At 37.4% G+C, this 24,551-nt stretch overlaps 1 protein-coding gene across 7 annotated transcripts in view; it reads left to right on the top strand.

Moving 5' to 3' along the window:
* Nucleotides 1-24,551, top strand: part of VPS13B (vacuolar protein sorting 13 homolog B) — a 794,855-nt gene that overhangs the window by 574,936 nt on the left and 195,368 nt on the right. For all 7 annotated transcript variants that reach the window (XM_053208413.1, XM_053208414.1, XM_053208412.1 and 4 more), the window contains exon 34: nt 11,651-12,338. In XM_053208413.1, coding sequence (XP_053064388.1) covers nt 11,651-12,338 — 688 coding nt within the window. The remainder of the gene's footprint in view (nt 1-11,650; nt 12,339-24,551) is intronic.

Here is a 24,551-nt window from a genome sequence, read left to right as displayed (position 1 = left end):
CCCTCCTGCACTGCTGGTGGGAATGTAGACTGGTGCAGCCACTCTGGAAAACAGTGTGGAGTTTCCTCAAAAAATTAAAAATACATCTACCCTATGACCCAGCAATAGCACTGCTAGGAACTTACCCAAGGGATACAGGAGTGCTGATGCATAGGGGCACTTGTACCCCAATGTTTATAGCAGCACTTTCAACAATAGCCAAACTATGAAAAGAGCCTAAATGTCCATCAACTGATGAATGGATACAGAAATTGTGGTTTATATACACAATGGAGTACTACGTGGCAATGAGAAAGAATGAAATATGGCCCTTTGTAGCAACGTGGTTGGAACTGGAGAGTGTTATGCTAAGTGAAATAAGCCATACAGAGAAAGACAGATACCATATGTGTTCACTCTTAGGTGGATCCTGAGAAACTTAACAGGAGCCCATGGGGGAGGGGAAGGAAAAAAAAAAGAGGTTAGAGTGGGAGAGAGCCAAAGCATAAGAGACTCTTAAAAACTGAGAACAAGCTGAGGGTTGATGGGGGGGTGGGAGGGAGGGGAGGGTGGGTGATGGGTATTGAGGAGGCCACCTTTTGCGATGAGCACTGGATGTTGTATGGAAACCAATTTGACAATAAATTTCATATATTGAAAAAAAAAAAAGAAAATGACAAAGGGGAAAAAAAAAAAAAAGGAAGGTGAGCTTAAGGTCCCATATACTTTTCTGGTCTATGTGTATAACCATACCAGTGCTGCGGTCCACACTGGGTAGTGGTCCAAGTTCTCTTTATTCATCTTCATAGTCAATCAGAAGTGGATTCACATGAGAGTTCTGGTAGACAGTATAATTACCATGTTCCCAGGGAAAGGACTTGGACCTGGTATGGAGATGGAGGTAGGTGACAAACTCAGGTCTCTTGTGCTCTCTGTGATGCAAATTCAGGAAGACACTGAGCATGCTCACTCCTATTCCAGGGAGCACTAAGAAGTAGGTGAGGACTTTCCACATGTGAGCTGTGCCCAGGACCATCCTACCAGCCCAGAAACCCAGTACCCAGCTGCCACTGCCCTCTTAGACCTAGACCTATGGTGATCTTTTAGATGCATAATGTTTATAATGGGACATACAAGTTGAAATGCTCAAAAGCAGTTAGAAATAGGAAGGTCTTGTAAGAGTCCAGCCCTCTCTCCTTCCTTTCTCCAACTCAACTCACTAATATTCTCAGTCTTAGCTGTTCCAAGGCCAAATTCCTCCCAAAAAATATTCTGCATCTCGTTTTGATTTTCTGGGGATGTGACATGACTCCCACTATTTTGTACTCCCAAGTGTTTGTGCAGAATGAGGTCTAAGCTCATCCCCAGAAAACCATCTCTAATAATAGCCCTCCCTTGCATGGTTCTCAGCTGACTGGGGTTTGGTTTGCTAGAAGAACTAGGAAGCCATCATAATTAAACTAGAGAGTCCTTTGGGACTTTGGGTATGGTGGTGAGGATCACTGTGGTCATTTATGACTTTTGGGGAAATAGGCAAAGTTTGGAAGATGGATTGTCAAAGCATTAGCATAACACATAGTTTGAGAAGCTACTTGCATTACCTGGAGAATCCTCTTCTTCCGTTCTTGTAATTGCTCAGGCCAAAAAATTCAAATCACTTTTGTCTCCTGTCTTTCTCTCATAATATCCAGCAATCCAGTCCATCAGCAAAAAACAGGTGTGTGTGTGTGTGTGTGTTGCGTAAAATTTTATGATCTGATTTCCCCACTAGGATGTAAACTCCATGAAGGCAAGGACTTTGTTTCTGCTATATCCCTAGTAGTGTCTGGAACATAGTATATGCTCAGTAAAAATTTGTTGAATGAATGAATAATGTGAAATACTTTTTACACATTTTGCTTAATAATTTTGACATTTGCTCCATCTTCAAGAAGCTAAGGAAGTATTTTATCACAATAAAATTATTATAGCTAAAGTCCAAACATTAACCGTACTTGACTGAATAACATTACCTTATAAATATCATTAAAAAAAATAGAATCTTTATTCTTTAAGTAGTTTAGAGAGATACAAATTTTAAATACTAAGAACACTCCTCTTTAATGATGCTAATTTGGTAAACTGTTATGAATATGATTTTCTGAAATTTAGTATTAACGAGAGACATTGTGATAAGATCAGTTAGTACTCTTATAGCTGCTATGATTAAAATTTATGAAAAATTTAAAAGTTTTTTGAGAAAGTTTTCTCCTGAGTTTCCAGACTTGCTTCCTACTTTAATGTTTGTAGAGATGATGCTTGATATTTGGGAGGAGGTAATCTAACATTTTCTTTTTTTAACTTCTAAACTTTTATGCAGACAGTTCCACATGGTCAAGAATATCCTTAAGATATATGTTGGATTACCTTCATTAATATACAGTAAGTTGTTTTCTTAGAACAGCAAATATTACTTAGGACATATAAGGATATGAAAATTAACTGATGGTGTAGGGCCAGCTGACCCCAACTATTGTTAGGAATACAGTATTTACTTGGTTTAGAGAATACTTCAAATTCCTAGGGATTAAAGGAGAGGTTATGATCAAAGCAGTTTGTGTGGAAGGTCATTTTAGTGATGATTTTTATGGAGTAGCAGCACAGAACAAAGTTCTTCTAATGGAAAAGAAGAATTGGCTGCAGGGCATAAGCAAATGTTTTTCTCTAACATCTTGACCATTTTGCATTTCAAGTCCATTGTCCATTGCATCATTAAGGTATTGATAACATAGGACAAACAGAATCAATATGTAGCTTTAGTTCAGTTTGGATTTGATCTGCTATCATGAAGTTAAAGGGTAGCCAATAAAAGTTAGTAAGTGAACCTCTATTCTATGTCTTGATGGATTTCAATAAAATCAGCTAAGTAGTGGAGACTACTGAGATTCAGGTTTACTTTGAAGAGAATCTACAGTTAACCGAACCAGATTTGTTTAGATTTAATAAATAGAATATATGATAATGAAAATCAGCTCAATATTTTTGTCAACTATTTTCTGTTTGGCAATGAAAACCAGCTATTGGATAAAGTTAATTATGGATATACTTAAACCCTTTTCATTGTTTTTAAGTTGTACTGAAAATGAGGGGAAGATTAGTTTTAAGAGCATGCTCTTGCATCACTTCCATAAACCCTTCATAGTTTCCTTAAAGGACTATATGCGATTTGAAGGATAAAATAATCAAGAGTTTGTATTTTCATCAATAGAAATTTCACCAAGTTCACCTATAGTTTTCTTATCAGAACTCTTATCAGGTTCAGAGTTGCAAGGCAAAGGACAACTGGAATAGTTAATAAGCATATTCTACTTCTGCCCTTCTGCAGAAACTACATGCAAACTTTTCTGTGACTCTTACAGAGAATGCATAGGCTCGGTAAACTTTCATCTGCTTCAGGGTCAGGGCTGATTCAATCTTACGGCAAGTTTATGAGAGTGGCTGATGTGATACAGTTGTTTCTAGTAAAATCAGACTAGCTCTAAGGAGCCAATCTAAGTCCGTCTCTGAGTAAAATTCTATGAGAAACAGACTCCAGCTCAGACACAATTGTAAACCCTGATATAATAAGGACTTGCAGCTGATTTAATCCTATTGAAAATCTTTAAGCAGCCATGAGACAAAATGGTTTCCACATTGACATTAGTGGTATGAACCTTGGATTTCATCAGTATGAGAGGTAGTTACCTGGTACACACAGTAGCCACTTTTTAAGAATTAACATCGTGGTCATTTCAAAGCAGGGTGTTTTTTCTAACGTAGAGGCATCTGTTTTGATAAAGATCCAAGTTCCCACAATGTGTTAAGTTTTATTTTTTAAAAACTGAATCATTACAAAAAGCAAACAAGTCAAACGTAAGTTCAGAAGTTAGTATAAATCAACTAGATCTAGTCTCCTTGAACAAAAATGACCAACCTGTTCTAATTTTATATGTGACAGACATAGAGAGAGAGGGAGAGAGAATGAGAACTTGTATGCAAAGTTTCACCTGGGACTAATTTTTTTCATGAATTTAGAAGCTCCTGAAAATAAGCTTATGCTATGAAGTCATGTATGTATAAAAAGGACAGACAGACACAAAAGTCTAAAGGTCAACACTGCAGATAAAATCTCAAGAAGTATGATTTGAACTTGTGTGGAGAGGTTGGTGTGTAGACTTTTTGTTTGTTTGTTTGTTTGTTTGTTTGGCTTACCATATTGAAACACACTGATAATAACCAAGGTCTTATATAGGGCGTTTGGCACTTAGAACTGGTCCGTTTTTGTACTTTACAACTTTAATTAGAACAATAGACCAAACATGGACTATATAGTAAAACACAACCTTGCCTGAACTATCACCATGCTGCTTTTGTTGCATTTAGCCCTGGTCTTGAAATGTGAATATGTGAACTGACACTTAGCAGGCTGTAGTGGCCTCATACTGTTACTTCAAAGAGCCGGAAAAGTAACTTCATGAAAGGGAAAACTTGAAACTGTAGTACTCTTTACCATTCTATTTGTTAAGCAGTGATGGGTATCATTAGTTCTGCTCTTTTGCATAATTACTGCAGTATTGTGAAAACTTTTTTTTGCCGTCCAACTGGGAACAATTATATTATGTGGAATCTGGTATAACATTTGGCTTAGAGAAATAAAATCTAAAAAGCCCTCTTTTCTAACACTGTGTATCTGTAGTACCCAGTGCTTGTTCAAGTTTGGTTTTTAAGTTAAAAATAACATGGATTGGTGACAGTTAAGGAGATGTTTCATAAAGAAGGTAATTTATTCTTTATAATGTTTTAGTTAATTTCTTGTGCTTAAATTTTACCTAGCACATCACTGAGCTCTTATGGTAATTCATGCATAAAGTGATAACAAGTTTATTAAGTACAATGCCGACATCACTGAAAATTTGAGACTTAAAGATAAACTTTGTTTTCTTGATTAAATTAATTCACCCAGCAGAAATTAAGTATTGCCAATAGTTACGACAATTTGCTATTTATGTAAAACTTCCAAAGTAGGCTGTTTTGGGGTTAAAAGTATACAACGACCTTCTCCCAGCAGCAGTACCCCACCCCATCCCAAAAACCAAACTTCCAGAAGATGCAGCTAGAAGAGTATGTTTGCAAATGTTTAGACAGTGAGGCACATAATTTTCTCAAGCTTGTAAAAATTCTTTGTAATGCCAGTATGTGAAGCCATTAAAATACTGTAACTGATTTTGTATTGTATTTGACTTTGTGTAAGATCTTTGCTTCTTTGAAGACACTACTACATTTTAGCAGGGATAGTAAAATTAGAGTAAATGTCACAGTGATATACCGATAGTGATTGTCACTTTGGTTTTGTGGTTTCACACTTGATTTTCCATAATTTATAAGATGTGAAAAATGATCTTCCGATCGGCAAAAGATATTGTGATGAAGGTTAAAGTATGACTGTCGCGTGGTGGAAATATTACTTCTGCATTGCTGTTACAGAACCATAATTACAATAGGAAGGTGGGAAAATACGTAGATATATCTGTGCTTGGTGTATGGTTAAGAAGGTTTCCTTAAAATGACAAAGCGTTGGAATAGATGCTGAATTGCCCTTTTTTTTTGGTCATCCATCAGAGCACAAAATGTGTTTGTTTGAGATCTTGCTAATTCTCAAGAGGTTGGTTTCTACATATTTTTCTTTAACAATGTAAATATCCATTTATTTGAAGCATTTTTATTAATGAGGCTGACTTTTGAATGTGCCCATAAAAACGTTGATATGGCCAAACCAGAAGTTTCAGTCAAGCTTATCTTTCTGTGCTCCCAAATGCTACTGAAGAACATCTAATTAATGTCATTTCAAATTATTTTAACACATTCTTTGGTATTGTCACATACTCAAGTATGGCTTTAGCCCCTGCTCCTGAGATACTGTGGCTCTCGCCAGACTCCAGGGTGAGCTAGTAAACTTACCTATCTCCATGTATTAAAAGAAGGAATTGGCTCCAGCTCGCCAGCTCCCAGTACAGCTTTCAGCACCTTTCCCTGGGTGGCTAGGGTGTGTGCCACGGCCAGCTGGGAAAGGATGGGAAAATGCGCTGAAATGATCTAAGAAGTAAACTATCAACTTGATGTGTTTTCCTAGCTATCGAAAATCTTCTCGTATTGAAACCCATTGATAGTGAAACCGTAGAATTCCTCTGATTTAAGCACCATCTGGTTGTGCTCAAAGCTTTAAAGCTGTTATCTCCGCATAAAATTTCAGAGTCCTATACTTTTTACTTCACCAAACTATCCATTTTTCAGCCACAAATATTTTTCCAGCTCTTTCAGATTTTATCTAAAAGTATATTTTAACAGTATTTAAATAGTTCTTAAACAATAACAATTTATCTTGATAGATGGCATGGCTGTGTTTTTTCATTTTATTTTAATTAGCCATTGTGGAACCAAATTCCCTTTTGTTTTAGTCTTTTAAATATTGTTTAATTATAGTTATCATGCCAGATATCTTAAAGGTTATTTTACCAATACAGTTTCATTTAACATAACCCATATGGAATCAATAGCCCAGTTTCCTAAAGTGAATGCTTGGAAAATCTTACATTCATATGTTAAGAGTACACATCCTTTCCTCATTAGTTGGAAAGTACAGGGATTTTGGCACGGGTTCTGTGTGGAAGCATTGTGCAGCTTTTATATGGATTTTGTTTTTAGCCTTTGATGACACTGTTTAGAATAGGAAGTATCTAATAAGTAAAGCATTTTGTCTCAAGTGCTGCCAGTGTGTTTAATATATGCCTGGAGGTCTGAAACATTATCTTCTTCACTACAGTAATATGCATTTAATTCTCTGAAAGCAGAAGGTCGAACTTTTAAAAGGGACGCAAAGTACATTTTCAAACAGAATAATTCAAAACACATGGAAGAGGGGACCAGAGTAATGTACAGTTGGTTTTTATGGTTTAATCATGATCATGTTAATGCACACCAGTAGCTAATTAAAGAAAACTTTTATTGTCCATTTTAAATGAGTTAGGTAAAGAGTGGGAGAGCTGATGTAACAGCACTGCCCAGAGATCCATGTTGCTGCTGCATTCACTAACAGCAAGCAGATATTGCTGTTTTTTGACAACTTAAATTATTAGTCCCCTCAGACAATAATAAAGCAAAAGTTATTTTCAGAGTTATTGCATGTTGAACTTTTCTCTTTCCACAAAGGAATAGTAAATTGATGCCCAAGTTTAGGGCTTAGCACACATAATTAATTATAAAACTTCTCAAGAGCAGGCCAGATACTCTTTAGTATAATAGATAAATCTGCAGTGAACTGGTGACAAACCAATGGATTTTTAAATATGTCTCAAAAATCATCAGCTTATTTATTTCATTGCTACAAATAGTGTGGAAACTTAGAAAAATGGAGGAAATCTTGGCTTTTAACCCAGTTTTAAGAATTTAGTTTCCTAGTACTGAGAAAGTTGTACTTTTTTTTTTTTTGCCAGTGAGAGTCAGAGTCTTTCATCTCTGGGTCATTGGTTCAAATTCCATTCTGCTCAGTAGTGACTAGAATTAGTTACCATCTGACTTCTGTTCAGTAACCTGCATGACCCAAGCTGATAGCTGCCATCCTGCCCTTGCTGATTATTTATATCTCAAGATCAGGCTACCTGACATTCACTAGAGCCTAATGTGGCAATCTCAACACGAAATAGGGCTGAACACTAAATATCTTTACCTATGGGAGGTTTATTTTGTCATGTTAACACTGTTGGGGAACACTTAATTTACTTTAAGGAAGGAGAGACTAGACTTTAAATAACAAATCTGTAAATCAGAAAATGTAATGCTCTATTCATAGAAAGTAGTCTCATGTAGTTAACTGTGTTCGCCTTTCCTGACTGAGAGAATAAAAATAGTTGACTTCTGGATTTGGGTGTTCCACGGAACTCAGCCTAAAGGGATTCTTTATTATTTCTTTATTACGTTGTATACAGATATTTAGTTTGTGATGCCTCAAAACGTGGGCACTAAGTCCTAGACTGCTTTTTTCACATATTATTTGAGAATTCCTAGTTGGTAATAGATCTGGTGTATATTTGAAATTTTTATAATAGGGATAACTAAAAGCTTTAAAATTAAGTTATCATTTGGTAATTGCCTTGCTCTTTATTTTACTGAATTTTTATGTTAAATATGCTCCTTTGTTTATTTAGCCAGCACACAATTGTTAAGCTCTACTATGTTACAAGGAATATCATGTGTGCTAGGAATACGAATGGCGTTCCCTCTTACCCATTGCCTAATATCTGACTGACCTTACATCTATTGATCAATCCCTTTAAGCCTCAGGTTCCTCAGCTGTGAAATGGGGATAACGGTACTCCTTCAAAGGGTTGTAACACTTGGTATAGAAAATGTACGTGTGTGCTAACATTTGGCAAATAACAAACGTACTCAGTGAGTGGTATCTTATTTTTTTTATTTTCAGTCGCTTACATTGAATTGCTCTGAGACAGAACACAGTGTGAAAAGTGCTAAGATAATATTAGTTTGTTACAAAATTGCAAAAGCTGGTAAGACTGGCACCATCTGGCAGGGTTGAGGAAGTCTTCGCAAAGAAGGGGACTTCTTTTTTTTAACTTACCCTTAATTGCATGCTGCTGTGTGTGTTGAACACATTAACTCATTTAGTGCTGCAGCAACTTTGTTGGTTGGATGTGAATGTCCCCAGCGTGAGGTTGAGGACCCAGCAGAGACTATGAGGATTGCGCGAAGTGTGGTCAGCTCCCAAGGTAGAGTGCAGATCAGGAAAGAGCCCATGAATATATTTGGAAAGACCTTAAAGAGAACAGTATATGGGGAGGTCTGTGTCCACGTGTTTATATACTAACAATCATGTATTTCTAGTCTGCAGAGCAATTTTTTTCATTTCTTATTCTGTCAGAAACTAACATATCCTCAAACATTTCTGGATCTTCTCTTCAGCATGTCAGGCTCTGCACTAATCCTTAGTGATAAATAGAAGCCAAGTGACATGGCCGAGTCCCTCCAACAGTCCTTTACCTGGTAAAAGAGACAGGCATATGGCAGCTGCCCATTATTAGGTGCTTACTGTATACCAGACATTATGCTGACTTCTGTAGGCAAATTAGCTCATTGAATCTTCAAACCCTTTGAGGTCAAATTTAATATCCCTATTTTACAGATGAGGTTATGTAGCCTTAGAGAGGTTTGTACCTTGTCCAGAATCCTACAGTCAGAAGGTATTGGACTTGACCCCACAGCCATCTGCCTCTAAAGCCTATAAATATTTTAACACTATCTAATACTGCCACCACAGAACATTTTAGGAGAAAAAATCGAAGTATGTGTAAAGTGCTAGGATCACCAAGCAGAAAAAGAATGAGAGAATAATTCTCAGACAAGTGTCATTTGTTCTGAGTCTTGATGGATAGCTAAATGTTTGCCAGCTACCAGGAGCTCAGAAGGGCCTCTCCAGGCAGGAAAGAGCACCACACAGATAGAATGGCTTAAGAGTACATGATATCTTCAAAGAACAGGGTTAAGGGGTGCCTGGGTGGCTCAGTCGGTTAAGCGTCCGACTTCAGGTCATGATCTCGTGGTCCCTGAGTTCGAGCCCCGCGTCGGGCTCTGGGCTGATGGCTCAGAGCCTGGAGCCTGCTTCCGATTCTGTGTCTCCCTCTCTCTCTGCTCCCCCCCCCCCCCGTTCATGCTCTGTCTCTCTCTGTCTCAAAAACAAATAAACGTTAAAAAAAAATTAAAAAAAAAAAAGAACAGGGTTAAGTTGTTTTTGCTTCAGATAGTTCTTGTTGGACTTTGATAACAATATGTCTCCTTCAGCTATTTTAAAATCAACTTGCAAGAAATATTTTTAAATTCTAATGAAAAAAATAAAATAAAATTCTAGTGTCTCTTATATCACTGTCTTGAATTAGTTAACAGCCTTCAACATTTTCGTAAGCAACTCATAATAATTTGTACCATGTGGAAAAATGATACTATATTTATCAATTAAATTAAAGAAGCCTAAGAAATGATAAGCGATACCCAGTACATTAGGGAGTATTTTTCCATTGCTGGTGCTAATATAAATTAATGTAGCCTTTTTGGAAGGGTGTTGATAATATTCAGTAACCTTAAACGTTTTTATACCATTTACGTAGTAATTCCACTTTTAAGAGCCTTTTCTAAGGAAATACTAAGTGTTTTTCCACACATGTTTATTGACAAAAATTAAAAACTGGAATGTTCTGGGGCGCCTGGGTGGCTCAGTCGGTCTAGCCTCTGACTTCGGCTCAGTTCATGGTCTCACAGCTCATGAGTTCGAGCCCCACATTAGGCTCTGTGCTGACAGCTCGGAGCCTGGAGCCCGCTTTGGATTCTGTGTCTCCCTCTCTCTCTGCCCCTAACCCACTTGCATTCTGTCTCTGTCTCTCTCAAAAATAAATAAACATTAAAAAAAAATTTTTTTTAACCTGGAATGTTCAATGATATGAAAATGGTTGAACAAATGTTCCTAACACTAAATGAAATATTATGCAGCCTTTTAAAACTGCATTTATGAAGAGTATATTAGCATTTTTAAAAACTGGGATATACTTTGTCTCTATGGTATGATCATAACCATAAGGGGACCGAAGGCAGGGGGGACCTTTGTACAGGTGGAGAAAAAAATACTGAAAGGAAGTACACTAAAATATTACCATTGGTCATGTTTGGTGATAAGTGATAGTCGGTAGGATTTGGGTTTTTCCTCAGATTGTCCATGGCTTCTTTAATGAATCTGTGTTACTTGGATAAAAAAGCAAATGAAACATCTAGGTCTCGAGTAGCATCTCACAAACTGATGGTTGGCAGGACCTAAGAAAGGGGAGCAGAGGAGCAAACTAGAGATCTCGGTGCTGTGCTGCCACAGTGATGGGAACTGCCGCTGCCACCAAATTGTCCTTTGTTCTCCACACAGGGAGTGGTGGATGGAAATTTTTGAGAATAAGTAGCCTTTAGTGCACAAAAGAAGAATCCACCTTCAGGGGCTTTACTTACTTGTATTTTGCTTCATCACTTATGTATACTCTTGGTTCAAGTCCTATTGTAGGGAAAAATGAACTTCATTTTTAATAAAATACACTTTATTTTACTTTTCTTTTCCTTCATAATTTAAGACTGCTGACTTTTCCCTCTCTTTCCTCCTATCCAAAAACTTATAAATTAATTCTATAATGACAAGGGTAAACAATATAAGCTACTTCTACCTAAAATAGAATTTCAACCGATAGTAATCATGATTTGGCAATACGAGTTTATTACACTACTTGAAAAAAAATCACTGTCAAGAATACTAATATATTCTTTAAAGAGGCATTTTTAAATCCATACTACTGTTAGTATTAGTCCAGAGACAGGAAGTCTGACTCAAAATATACTCCAAGGTGTATGTTAATAATAGAAATGCACATTTGATGCTTTTTCTCAAGTATTTCCTCGGCATTTTAATATGAATAATTTTTTGAATGGTTACTTGATTTTTAGGATTACTCTGATATAGGTAATACTGGAGCCATTTGAACAACATATTTATATAATGTCCTTTATATAATAACACTTGGGATGTAACTAGTTTAAAATATTTTATTTTTCCTTACAGATCTCTAAGCAAGAACAGAAAAAAATGGATACGTTTGACGGAAACGTGGCTGAAACCTCATCTCGGTACAGTGGTGCTCAGGATAGTGGAATTGGCAGTGACAGCGTTAAGATCAGAATAGTACAAATAGAGCAGCACAGCGGTACCAGTCAGCATCGCATCGCCCGTCCCTCACGCCAGTCATCAATTGTAAAAAATCTCAATTTTATTCCCTTTGACGTATTTATTACCGCAAGTAGAATCTCACTAATGACCTATTCCTGTACGGCCATACCCAAATCAAAATCCCAAGAACATAAGGATGATGAAAAACCAGGCAAGAGTTCATTAAATCTCCCAGAAGTTGATTCAGATGTTGCTAAGCCCAGCCAGCCATGTATTTCTACCGTAACAGCAGAAGATCTCTTGAGCAGCAGCGTATCTTTTCCTTCGGGGAAGAAAATAGGGGTCATCTCTCTCGAAAGCCTTCATGCATCCACGAGGTCATCTGCTAGACAGGCACTTGGTATAACTATCGTTCGGCAGCCTGGACGAAGAGGAGCCGGTGACTTGCAGCTGGAACCTTTTTTGTACTTTATTGTGTCCCAGCCTTCCTTGCTTCTAAGTTGTCACCACAGAAAGCAGAGAGTGGAAATATCCATTTTTGACGCTGTGCTTAAAGGGGTAGCCTCTGATTACAAATGTACAGGTAAGAGTCTTCAGCTTTACTGAAGTGCTAATAACTACTACTACTACATAGTGAGTTTTATTCCCAACGTATCAAGCTTGATCAAACAGAAAACAGCTGGCAGACCAGACGAGACTCCTTTTCTCTGCGGAATATGTAAATATGTAAAGTTCACGTCCCACAGCTGAATCATGTTTAAGTAAATGTTTGAAATGTATCAAGGTTTAGTCCCAGTGTTCTTACCGTGCCTCTGAATATTCATTTCTTTTTTCAAGAGCTGAATGAAACAGGGGTTCTTTCTGGCCTATAGAAATGCTTAAGAATTTCCAGTGATTGGGAAGTAAAGCTTTTTTTCGTATTAATGGCCCCTGGGTATGCTTTCCATATTAATGCAGCTGTTCAGGTTGAAAACAAAACAAGAGGAAAAGGGGCTGTTGTAAACAGAAAGTCCATTGGATGAAAGAAAAAAAAAAACCCTTAGAAAATGAAGTTTATTGTTTTGGTATTCTTTTGATCTAATCATCTTGCTGTAACAGCATTATATTAAATGTATTTGAGAAAGTTTATGAGTAAGGTAAGATCATTTAAAGATGTTTATACGTGTATAAGAAACACATTTATTAGTGGTATTTGCCAATTGGCTCTTGTTTCTCCATCCATACCTTTCTTACAACCAGAGAGCATCCTCCTACATTATAATAATTATATTGAACTTCTGAAGCTTGTTGCCTTTTAAGAGTAGGAAGCGATCAGGGGTTTGGATTTAAAACATAATCGCTGATAGTAACAAGGGCTAATGGAAACGGGGTCAGAGTATAGAGACTTTTTCCCTGTGTTGAGGTAGAATCGGAGATTTGGCTGGAGAACTGGAATGGGTAGCTGGCCATCTAAGATTCAGTACTGGAAGAAGGTCCTAGCAAGCTCAGGTATAAATCAGGCATTTTTATTGCTATCAGGTGGTCCCATCTAGCAGATGGAAGCCAGCAGTGAGGCATTTGGAGAATTTGTCCAATCTGGAAGTCAAGCTGGTTTGTTCTTAGCATAAAGGAGAACCATTTTACGCAGCAGGCTCCTGGAGAGTAGATGGCAGGTGTGAGGATTAGGATTCATTTCAGGCCAAGGAAGTAGGGTCAGAGGAGCCCTTGGCTCTTGCTCAAGTGTAGTACAAGTCCTCTACTTTGGAAAAGGGTAACTAGCCAGTTGCTAAGGAAGAACAACCTAGGGTTACCTCCTAGACTGCATCCTAGCCTTCTCTCCATTGATGTGCTGCTGGAACTAGCTCAGACTGGCTTGCAAGAGCCAATCGTTAAAGTTTTTAGGAACTTTGAAAGATAGTTGTTAAACCACTGGTAGTTTAAATCGGCTATGGTGAGAATATTTAGCTACATAGATGGGCAAATGCTGTCAGTCAGCTCTCCTGCTCTGAGAGCCAGTTTTTAAACATTTGCCAGTAACCACTACATCCCTTCCTCAAACACGTTCTCATTTACTGAGTACATAATACAATAGGAAATACAATAGGTCCATCAGGGGCACTGAAGATGGGAATGGTACTGTGATTGATGTCTCATGTGATTCAAGGACTCATGCCTATATACCTGATACCTGTTTGGGAGTCTGCTTAGCATTGGCCAAAACTATGTGCAGGAATGGGAAAATAAGTCTTAATTCCAAGGCACTCCTTAAGTTCTTTCAGCCATAGTTGCTTATAGGCTGGTAGCTTCAGTGGCCTCTACTACGAGATACTGATACTGAATTCAGTGAAATTATCAGGGCTCATATCAAAGCTGTGCATTTGAATTATAATCAGTTCTTAGGTTGAAATAATGAAGTATTTTTTGTTTAAAAAACTCCTTGGGGGTGCCTGGCTGGCTTAGTCAGTGGAGCATGTGACTCTTGATCTCAGGGTTGTGAGTTTGAGCCCTGTGCTGGGTTTAGAGATTGCTTAAAAATAAAATCTTAAAAATAATGTTAAGAATTAAAAAAAAAATTAAAAATCCTTGTATGTAGACCAACATGGAACCCAAATTCTGTAGATGAAGCTTAGAGTGAAGATGATGGGCCAGTTCTCTACAGGGGGTCCTATGTGGGAGGAAAAAGGTTTACATACCTTCTAAGGAGCATCCTTTGTATAATATTCTTGTAGGTGCCTTTCTTTACACAAAATGTGTCTACTTGGACATTTACATTACCCCAAAAAAGAATTATCAATATAAATTATCACATTTCTTAAAAACAAATTTTATCATGGGGCGCCTGGGTGGCTCAGTTGGTTAAGCATCCGACTTCAGCTCAGGTCATGATCTCACGGCCCATGAGTTCGAGCCCTGCGTTGGGCTCTGCGCTGACAGCTCGGAACCTGGAGCCTGCTTTAGATTCTGTGTCTCCCTCTCTCTCTGCCCCTAACCCACTAGCATTCTGTCTCTGTCTCTCTCAAAAATAAATAAACGTTAAAAAAAATTTTTGTAATGAATTTTATCAGAAAGTAAGTAGTTAAAATATGATAGCTAAAAAAATTAAAGAAGCAACTAGCATTTATTAGATGTTCATTCTGTGCCAGTGTACTAATTTCTTTAAATGTATTTTCTCATTTAATCCTTGTAACAACTCTATATGAAATGCTGTATATAATCCCATCTTAAAGAAGAGGAAACTAAAGTGTGCAGAAGTTAAGTAATTTGTCCACGATTACAGACATAGCAATAAGCAGAACTAAAATTCAAAACAAGATTTATTGGACTTGTTAAGTCTGGTCTCTCAGTGGATCCCTGGCGTAAAGAGAAAGACGTGAATCCACAATTCTCTGTCAGCCTTCATTGTCCAGGCCAGGATATGCAAATGGTTCCCTCTGTAATGTTTTAACTGGTGGATTTTTGTATGTTAAATGTGTCGTGATATGACTACACAGTACTGCCTCTCTTGGTATTATGACAAACCTAAGTTTTAATTCTAGCTCTGTTATTTACAAGATGTATACCTATCTATAGGGCAGTTGTAAAACTGAAAATAGGTAATTCATGAAAGTACTTAACATTGAGTCAAGCAGCTAGTAGGCCCGAATAAATGTTCACTTCTACTGCTTTAGCTATTATGATTATACAGCAAAAAGATTACCAAACTGGGAACCAGGAATTTAATATTAGCTTTGCCAGTAATTAGCAGGGTGATCTTAACCAGGCAATTTACTTTCTCGAGTTTCTGTTTTCTTATTTGTAAAATGTGGTGATTATAATAGATACTAACAAGGTCCATTCCAGTTCTAAAGCTTCATTATTCTCTAATTTGGAATTCATCTTCCCATACTCACCTTTCTAAAAATATTTATACTCAGGTCAACTCAGGGAGTTGACTTCTGTGAGTACCCTATAAGAATAAAATGTATTCTGACTTGTCTTAAAGATGCAGATTTTCTTTTGACATTCTAGTGGAGCACTAATTCGTTTATTCAGTGTTTTAAATGCATAAATTTTATTAAATATTAATGAAGTTATTTTTTAAAGCTGATCCAGGGAATTTGTTTTTTTTTTTTTAATTTTTTTTTTCAACGTTTATTTATTTTTGGGACAGAGAGAGACAGAGCATGAATGGGGGAGGGGCAGAGAGAGAGGGAGACACAGAATTGGAAGCAGGCTCCAGGCTCTGAGCCATCAGCCCAGAGCCTGACACGGGGCTCAAACTCACGGACCGTGAGATCGTGACCTGGCTGAAGTCGGACGCTTAACCGACTCCGCCACCCAGGCGCCCCCCAGGGAATTTCTGTTTTAAATTGGTCCCTTTGAGTGAACTGTACAAGTCCCATTATCAATTTAGTAAGCTAGGAACACTTGTTGTAGCACTTTTCCATCCTAAAGACAAGACTGTTCTGTTCCATGTTCAGGATTCTTTTGAAGCCCTGTAATCATGTGGGTAAGAAAAAAGAGAAAGATAAGAATGCCTATAATGTTAACATTCAGGGGGAGGAGAAAAGTTGAGGTGGCCAGTTTCATTTCTGGATTCTAAAGTGAAAGTCATTGCAGTGTCATGATTGGAAGGATGAAAAGGGGTGTCATCATGAAGCTAACTTTCTAAGAAAGATCCAGGAAAAGTTAAAGCCATCATAAGTTAAAAATGAAAGAGATAACATATTACATCTTTCTGCCATATTTATACTCTATTTATTGAGATATAATTGGCATACAGTATTAGTTTCAGGTATAAAAACATAGTGATTCGACATTTGTTTACATTGTGAAATGGTCACCATAGTAAGTCGTTACCATCTGTCACCTTACAAAGTTAATCCAGTTTTGTTGAATATATTCCCCAAGCTGTATATTATACCCCCATTACTTAATTTATTTTATAACTGGAAGTTTGTACTTCTTAATTTCCTTCACCCATTAGGGCCCTCCCAACCTCCCTGCCTTCTGCAGCTGCCAGCCTATTCTCTGTATCTATGAGTCTAGGTTTTATTTTGTTTTGTTTTTTAGATCCCACATATAAGTAAAATTATATGATATTTGTCTTTCTCTGCTTGATTTATTTCACTTTGCGTAATAGCCCTCCAGGTCTATCCATGTTGTCACAAGTAGCAAGATTTCATTCATTTTACTGGCTGAATAGTATTCCAGTGTGTGGGTGGGGTGTGTGTATATATATGGTAGCTCTAACTTTTTTTAAAAGTTTATTTATATATTTTGAGAGAGAAGAGAGAGAGAGAGAGCGTGAGTTGGGGGAGGGAGCAAAGAGAGAGAATCCCAAGCAGGCTCCATGCTGTCAGTGCAGAGCCTGACGTGGGGCTTGAACTTAGAAAGCATGAGACCATGAACCACCCAGATGCCCCAAATGGTAGCTCTAACTTTTTGAAAACCTTCATGCTGTTTTCCATAGTGGCTGCACCAATTTACATTCCCACTAACAGTGGACAAAGGTTCCCTTTTCTCCACATCATCACTAACACTAGTCATTTCTTGTCTTTTTGATAATAACCATTCCCACGGTGTGAAGTGATATCTCATTGTGGTTTTGATTTTCATTACCCCGATGATTAGTGATGGTGAGGATCTTTTCATATGCCTGTTGGCCATCTGTATGTCTTCTTAGGAAAATGTCTATTCAGATCCTCTGCCCATATCATAAAAAGATTATTTGCTTTTTTGTGAAATTATAAGAGTTTTTATGTATTTTGGCTATTAACCCCTGATTGGACATATCATTGACAAATGTCTTCTCCCATTCAGTAGGTTGTTTTTTTAGTTTGTTGATGATTTCCTTCATTGTGCAGAAACTTTCTAGCTTGATGTAGTTAGGCCTTTGTTTATTTTTGTTCTTGTTTCACTTGTTTCTGGAGTCAGATCAAAAGAGACATCACTAAGACTGATATCAAGGAGCTTACCGGCTATGTTTTCTTCCAGGAATTTAATAATATCAGGTCTTACATCGAAGTCTACTCTGTTTTGAATTGATTTTTACATGGTGTAAGATAGTGGTTTAGTTTCATTCTTTTGCACGTAGCTGTCCAATTTTTCCAACACAATTTACTAAAAAGACTATCATTTCCCGATTGTATATTCTTGCCTCCTTTGTTGAACGTTACTTGAACATATATGTGTGGGGTTTTTATTCTATTCCATTGATGTATGTGCCTGTTTTTATGCCAATGCCATACTGTTTTCATTACTGTAGTTTTGTAGTATAGTTTGAAATCAGGGACCCTGATACTTCTGGCTTTGTTCTCCTTTCTCAGGATTGCTTTGGCTGTTCGGGGTCTTTTGTAGTCCCATACAAATTTGAGGATTATTTGTTCTGTGAAAATGTCATTGGAATTTTGATAGGAATTGCATTGAATCTGCAGATTGCTTTGGGGATTACGGAATTTTAATAATATTAATCCGTCCAGTCTGTGAGCATGGAATATCTTTCCATTTATTTGCATCATCTTCAGTTTTTTTCATCAGTGTCTTATAGTTTACGATATACAGGTCTTTTACCTCCTTGGTTAAATTTATTCCTGGGTACTTTATTCTTTTGTATGCATTTGTAAATGAGATTGTTTTCTTGATTGCTCTTTTTGCTGCTTTCATTTTTAGTGTATAGAAACATAACACATACACATTTTTATATATTTTTTATCTTGAAATGTTACTGACTTCATTACTTCTAATAGTTTTTTCCAGTGGGGTCTTTAGACTTTTTGTTCCACTGTTTTCTTCCCTCTGTGCTTTCTGATGAGAAATCCACGGTAATCACAGTCATTGTTTCTGTATATGTAACGTGTTGATTTTCTCTAGGTGCTTTCAAGATTTTTTTCTTGATATTTGGTTTTCTATAGGTTGATTATAATGTGTCTGGGCTTGATTTCTTTGAATTTATCCTGTTTGAGGTTTTCTGGCCTCCTTAACTCTGTAACTGTATGCTTTCTAAAACTAAATTTGGGAACTTTTAAGCTATTATTTCTTTAAATGTTTTTCTGCACCAATCTTTTTTGGACACCAGCATTAAACTTGTTATATTATTCCACAGATCCCAGAGACTCCATTCTTTTTTTTGTTTCTTTTTTCCTATTTTCTTTTTTCTTCTCTGTTCTTCATATTAGATAATTTCTATTGAATTTTCCGGTTCTAAAATTTTTATTTGGTTCTTTTCTATGGTTTCTGTTTCTCTTCTGAGAACTTCTATATCTCTACTCATTTTAAGCACGTTTACCTTACCTCATGAAACATATAATAGCAGTTATAATACCTGCTAAAGTCTTAAATGCTTTGACGCTGCTAACACAGCACAGCCACTGTAGGACCTGCCCCCATCCCCCGCGTACACACACACTGTAGCCACCCTTGGGGCAAAACCAGGAGACAAAAAAAAAAGTATAAAAGACAGCAGGTTTTCCTACACTCTTGAAATCACAGAGGCCTTAATTCCCAGACATAAGGACATTTGACTGTTCTTGCCATCACTGTGCACCACAACCCAAGACTCACTTTCAAGTCAAAGTTGTGAGAGAAAAGAGGAAAAACGAAACAAATTGAGAAACACCACCGTAGCAGTCCTATCTGCAAGTTCGACTCTCCTCCCCAGTCTACATTGTTCTTGTTTGCTTTTTAGAGCCCTCAGGCCTTTTTTTTTTGTATTTTCTCTCTCGAGTTTTTTATTGTAAGCAGCAGGAGAGTTAGGTTGAAGTGAGCTTATTACAACTTTGCCTGGCACCAGACGTCCTTCAATTTTAAAATAATAAAATTATTATCTAGTCTATTAGCAGAGACATGGTCTTCTGAGAAACTTAATACAGGATTTCCTCCAAAAGTGATATTTTAATATCTTTACATCTGTGACACAGATCGGTTAATATGCTGTAATGAATAAACTGCTCCCAGGGAGTTGTCAGCATTAACTTGATTCTGCACATGTCACCGTTAAGCAAAGAACATGTCCACATACTCAAAGGGTGGTAATAGTGTTCTCTTTCTCTGTTCCTGAGGGATATCCTTTCATATATTATAAAATCAAATTAGAAGAAGAAATGCTGTGAAATTCATTGTCCCTCATGTCAGTCTGTCTTCTCAGCACATGTGACTGATAAATACACGTGTGTATATTATATATACCACTTATGCATATACATATTTAAAAACCTAAATTCTATGAGAGGCTACCCAGAATACATGATAAATCGAATCTATATTTATACCTATACCTGCCTCTTTTTTTTTTAGAAACCTGAAGTGATATAGAACCGGTAACAACTGCTTATAATTTTGAAAGATTAATAAAGCATCATCGCCAGTCTGCATAATTTAGTGATCTTAAATTATGCCAGCTCTACCTGCAAATGTGTGTGTGTGTGTGTGTGTGTGTGTGTGTGTGTGTGTGTGTGTGTGGTCATTTGCTTTACTCGCCCTAGTTTATTTTTTTTTTAATTTTTTTTTAACGTTTATTTATTTTTGAGACAGAGAGACAGAGCATGAACGGGGGAGGGGCAGAGAGAGAGGGAGACACAGAATCGGAAACAGGCTCCAGGCTCTGAGCCATCAGCCCAGAGCCCCACGCGGGGCTCGAACTCACGGACCGCGAGATCGTGACCTGAGCTGAAGTCGGACGCTTAACCGACTGTGCCACCCAGGCGACCCTACTCGCCCTAGTTTAAATAACAGCAGGTTATCTAAAGCCTAAATTATCAACTTGCATTTCTTTTATGACTCTTGATATTTATAGTAACCTATAAATGATCTTCCATTCAGTCCTGGTAGACAGCACATCTGCAAGTTAACAAGTTTCTTTTTAAAATATTAAAATAGGGGCGCCTGGGTGGCGCAGTCGGTTAAGCGTCCGACTCAGCCAGGTCACGATCTCGCGGTCCGTGAGTTCGAGCCCCGCGTCAGGCTCTGGGCTGATGGCTCAGAGCCTGGAGCCTGTTTCCGATTCTGTGTCTCCCTCTCTCTCTGCCCCTCCCCCATTCATGCTCTGTCTCTCTCTGTCCCAAAAATAAATAAAAAACGTTGAAAAAAAATTTTTTTAAATAAATAAATAAAATATTAAAATAATGTGACAGTGGGCTTTTCCATGTCCCTCTTACCTGAAGCAACATCTAACAGAAACGAGATCTTCTGCCAGCACCTTTATATGTAGCAGCTGTAATATTGGCAGTTCTCATTTAAATAAAGATGAATGTAGTTGTTTTTAACATAATCGTATTAGTTGTGTTTATAAATATTTAAAAATTGGTATTTATTTTGTTTAAGGTAATGGAATCCAGATTTGAAGTTGCCTCATATCTTGACTATGCAGCCCAAGGCAGACTTAAAAAGTCATTTTTCTTCTTGTTTGTTTGGGGCTTTTTGTTTGTTTTTGAAGAAATGACTGTGCCATCTGGACAATTGTAAAGGAGTTGAACCATTCTGAGGGAATTTAACCAACCCCCGTACTTCCTCAGCACACAGACAGTCCAGTAGCTTGTTACTCATTGTTTGCCAGGAACCCACAAACCAATTTGAAGACAATTACCTCATCTCTCCCGCAACTTCTTTACTTATTGTAATTTTTCAGGCATCAGCTAGACTAAAATAGAGAAATTAAAGTTGATTAGAATCCGTACTGAAAGAGTGGGTAATAACACACTTCTGTGTATGACAGAACTATCCACAACATGGTATCTCTAGTATAGGAGACCTTCTACATTTTAAAGTTTTATACAAGTTTGCATCTATGACTTCAGCTCTAATTAAGAGGCAAACATGGAAGAGTTCAATAAGAGCTCAAGATTTGGAGTCAGCCAGTCCTGAGTTCTAATCCCAGCTCTGCTGCTTAACAACTGTGTGATCTTGGGCAAGTTATTTCCTCTTTCTCAGCCTTGGCCCCTTATCTAGAATACAGGGGGAACACTGGTAGTGATCTGCTAGAGTCGATGTGAGAATGAAATGATGTATATGAAGCTCTTAGCTGAGTGTGTAGCACAGAGCTCCGTATGTGTTAATACTGTTGTTGTTGTTGTTTTTATCATCACTGTTAACATCTTTAAGCTGAGTTTAAAAATAGTGGTTGTAATCAGCCAAAAGCATTCACGTCATTTTAGTTCAATTTATAGCTATTGTGTAGTTTGAAAATTTTCAGTTACAGTAATTGGCTTCTTTACCCTTTCATGAATAGGTCTGCAGAAAATGTGCCAGAGACATCTGAGTAAACCAACAGTTGGAAAATCATAAACTGCCTTCTTACACCTCATAAATCATATCTTGATTTCATTTAGTTATTGTGACTAAAAGAGAAGGATTAAATTACATGTCTCTTCAGAACTAAAGGTTTTGCTAATGTCTCTGGAAAGGCTTAGAATTAACCTGTGACTTTAATGTCATAATGATCACAACTTGAACATTTATCTGAAAATTTAGCTGCTGGGAACATTTCTTGCCGGCCAGTAATACGAAGTGAAATTATTACATTGACAGAAATCAGCCACTAAGTGGTTCTCTTAAATGAGAGGAACTCTAGAGCATCTCTCAGGGAGAGTTGTGGGGAGAAAGTTAAATAAGATGTGACCCATGGGTGCCTGGGTGGCTCAGTCAGTTAAGCGTCTGACTTCAGCTCAGGTCATGATCTCATGGTCCATGAGTTCAAGCCCCACATCAGGCTCTGTGCTGACAGCCTGGAGCCTGCTTCAGATTCTATGTCTTCTCTCTCTCCCTCTCCCTCCCTCCCTCCCTCTCCCTCTCTCTTTCTCTCTCCCCCCTCCACCCCACTCACACTCCGTCTCTATCAAAAATAAATAAACATTAACCAAAAAAAAAAAAAAAGATGTGACCCAGCCAGTAGGGAGAGTTAACATATAGGGAAGGATATTGGAAGGGAAATCAGAAACTGACTTTTAGTCTTGACTCATTAGCCAAGATTCTTTGATGCAAATAACTAAACTTGGTGCTTTAGTTTCCTTATCTCTAAAATGGGTATAATAATATCTGGTCTCTGTAGTTTCATAGTTTAATCTTAGCTCCAAGTGAGATATCTATGAAATGCCTTGGGACTATGAAATATTGTTCAACTGTAAGTGGGGCTTCTTTAGTTATTAACAATAGAAGGAAGAGCTTAATGGATCTTTTTAAACATGAGGAATACTAGTGCTCTGGCCCTTTTGACATCCATCTTGATCATCAGGATTTACTTAACAGGAGAAATGGAAGGAATCATTTAAAACCACTAAATTGGCTTTCAATGTTACAGAACCAAGACTTTGCTCAGAGCAGACAAGAGGTTTAAAATTGGGATTAACTTGATCTTCCTTACAGATATATATAGGTTTATATGACTACATTTTTTTCTGTACAGCACCCTATATTTACTTGCATTGAATTTTAATCAAATGTTGTCATGTAAAACATCTGAAACCCACATTAGAATTTAACATGAAAACAACCAAATAGAAAAGAGAGTAAGAACACCACAAAGCAGCACAGAAAATAAATTAAAAGGAATTCACTGAAATGATATTTTGCATATTATCTGCTGGACAGCATCATTAAATATAAGTAATGTAATTCCTTTTATTTTAGCAAGATATGGAAGACTTGGTTCTAAAAGTAAGAGCTAATGGGCACTGATGATCACACATCCCAGTGGCCACATTAATCCTTCCTGTTCCTCTTCTGGGCTCTAGGCTTGGGATTTCAAACCAGGAAATTTCCTCTTCCCTTTCCTATCAAATCTTAGTACGTACAAGGGACAGAGCATGGGAAAAAGTGCTTATGGAGTTAGCCAAATGCCTGGATATCAGCAAGGACATGGCGGCACTTACTTTGCATCCACAGCAATTTAGAATTGGCTTCTTGGGGGGTTTGCTGTTCTGACAGTGAATTGTTACTGTGTTTTATGGATCTAGGTTCCTTCACAATTTAATTTTCAGGCATTTTGAGGGTTTTTTGGACCACATTTGCTTCTGTGGCTACATTAAAAAAGAGGAAAAAGATGCCATTTAAAAACTAAGGATCATAAAGAAATATAGAAAATAGGAGAAACCCAGTAGGTCTATATGTAGCTTTGCCTTTTTTATATACAGTGGTCAAAAGGTGACTGTTCTGATCCTGACCTCTCACTGCGGGGAGTTACACTGCCAGCCGTTGAGTGCAGCCTAATCAAGCACAACAGTGGCTTCTGAAAGAGGTCCCTTTGGAGGTTAAACAATATTAATTTCATAGATAGAGGCAAATAGATCTAGATCCTCCAAAAACACTTTGCTTTAAATTTTATTCAAGTTCTATGAAGAAACACGTTTGTGTATTCTTGGCTGGGCACAAAAGGATTAAGCTAAAAGACCATCTGGGAACATCTTGTCAGGAACTTGGAGAGAGGAAGGGAGAGTAGGGAATCTCTAAACCCTCACCTACTACTCTGCTTCTTCATTAAGTATTTTCTCCCTTTCTACTCTGGCTGTGAACTCTGCTTGATCTTCCTTAACAAAAGAAAGCTGTGTGAAATTTAAATTCTGATGCACTAGCCATGTTTATTGGACATTGTGTCGTTTCAGTCTTTTCTTTGTATAAAAGTTGATATACCCAGACTTACTAAAAGGAGTCTCTAACTTCTAGTTTAAAAAATGGAAAAGAGTCTGTTTGGTTTGCAGATTATTTACTTCCTTGATTCATACATTGGCCAGATATTTCTAAGGAGTGGAAAAGAACACAAGAATATAATTTTGATAATTATCAGAACCACAGTGCAGAGAAATTGTCAGATCTATAATTTCTCCTCAGCCAGGAGAATTTAATAGAG

Source organism: Acinonyx jubatus, chromosome F2 (genome assembly GCF_027475565.1).
Source record: "Acinonyx jubatus isolate Ajub_Pintada_27869175 chromosome F2, VMU_Ajub_asm_v1.0, whole genome shotgun sequence".
Classification (NCBI taxonomy): Eukaryota; Metazoa; Chordata; class Mammalia; order Carnivora; family Felidae; genus Acinonyx; species Acinonyx jubatus.
This window is presented reverse-complemented; position numbering and strand designations above follow the sequence as displayed.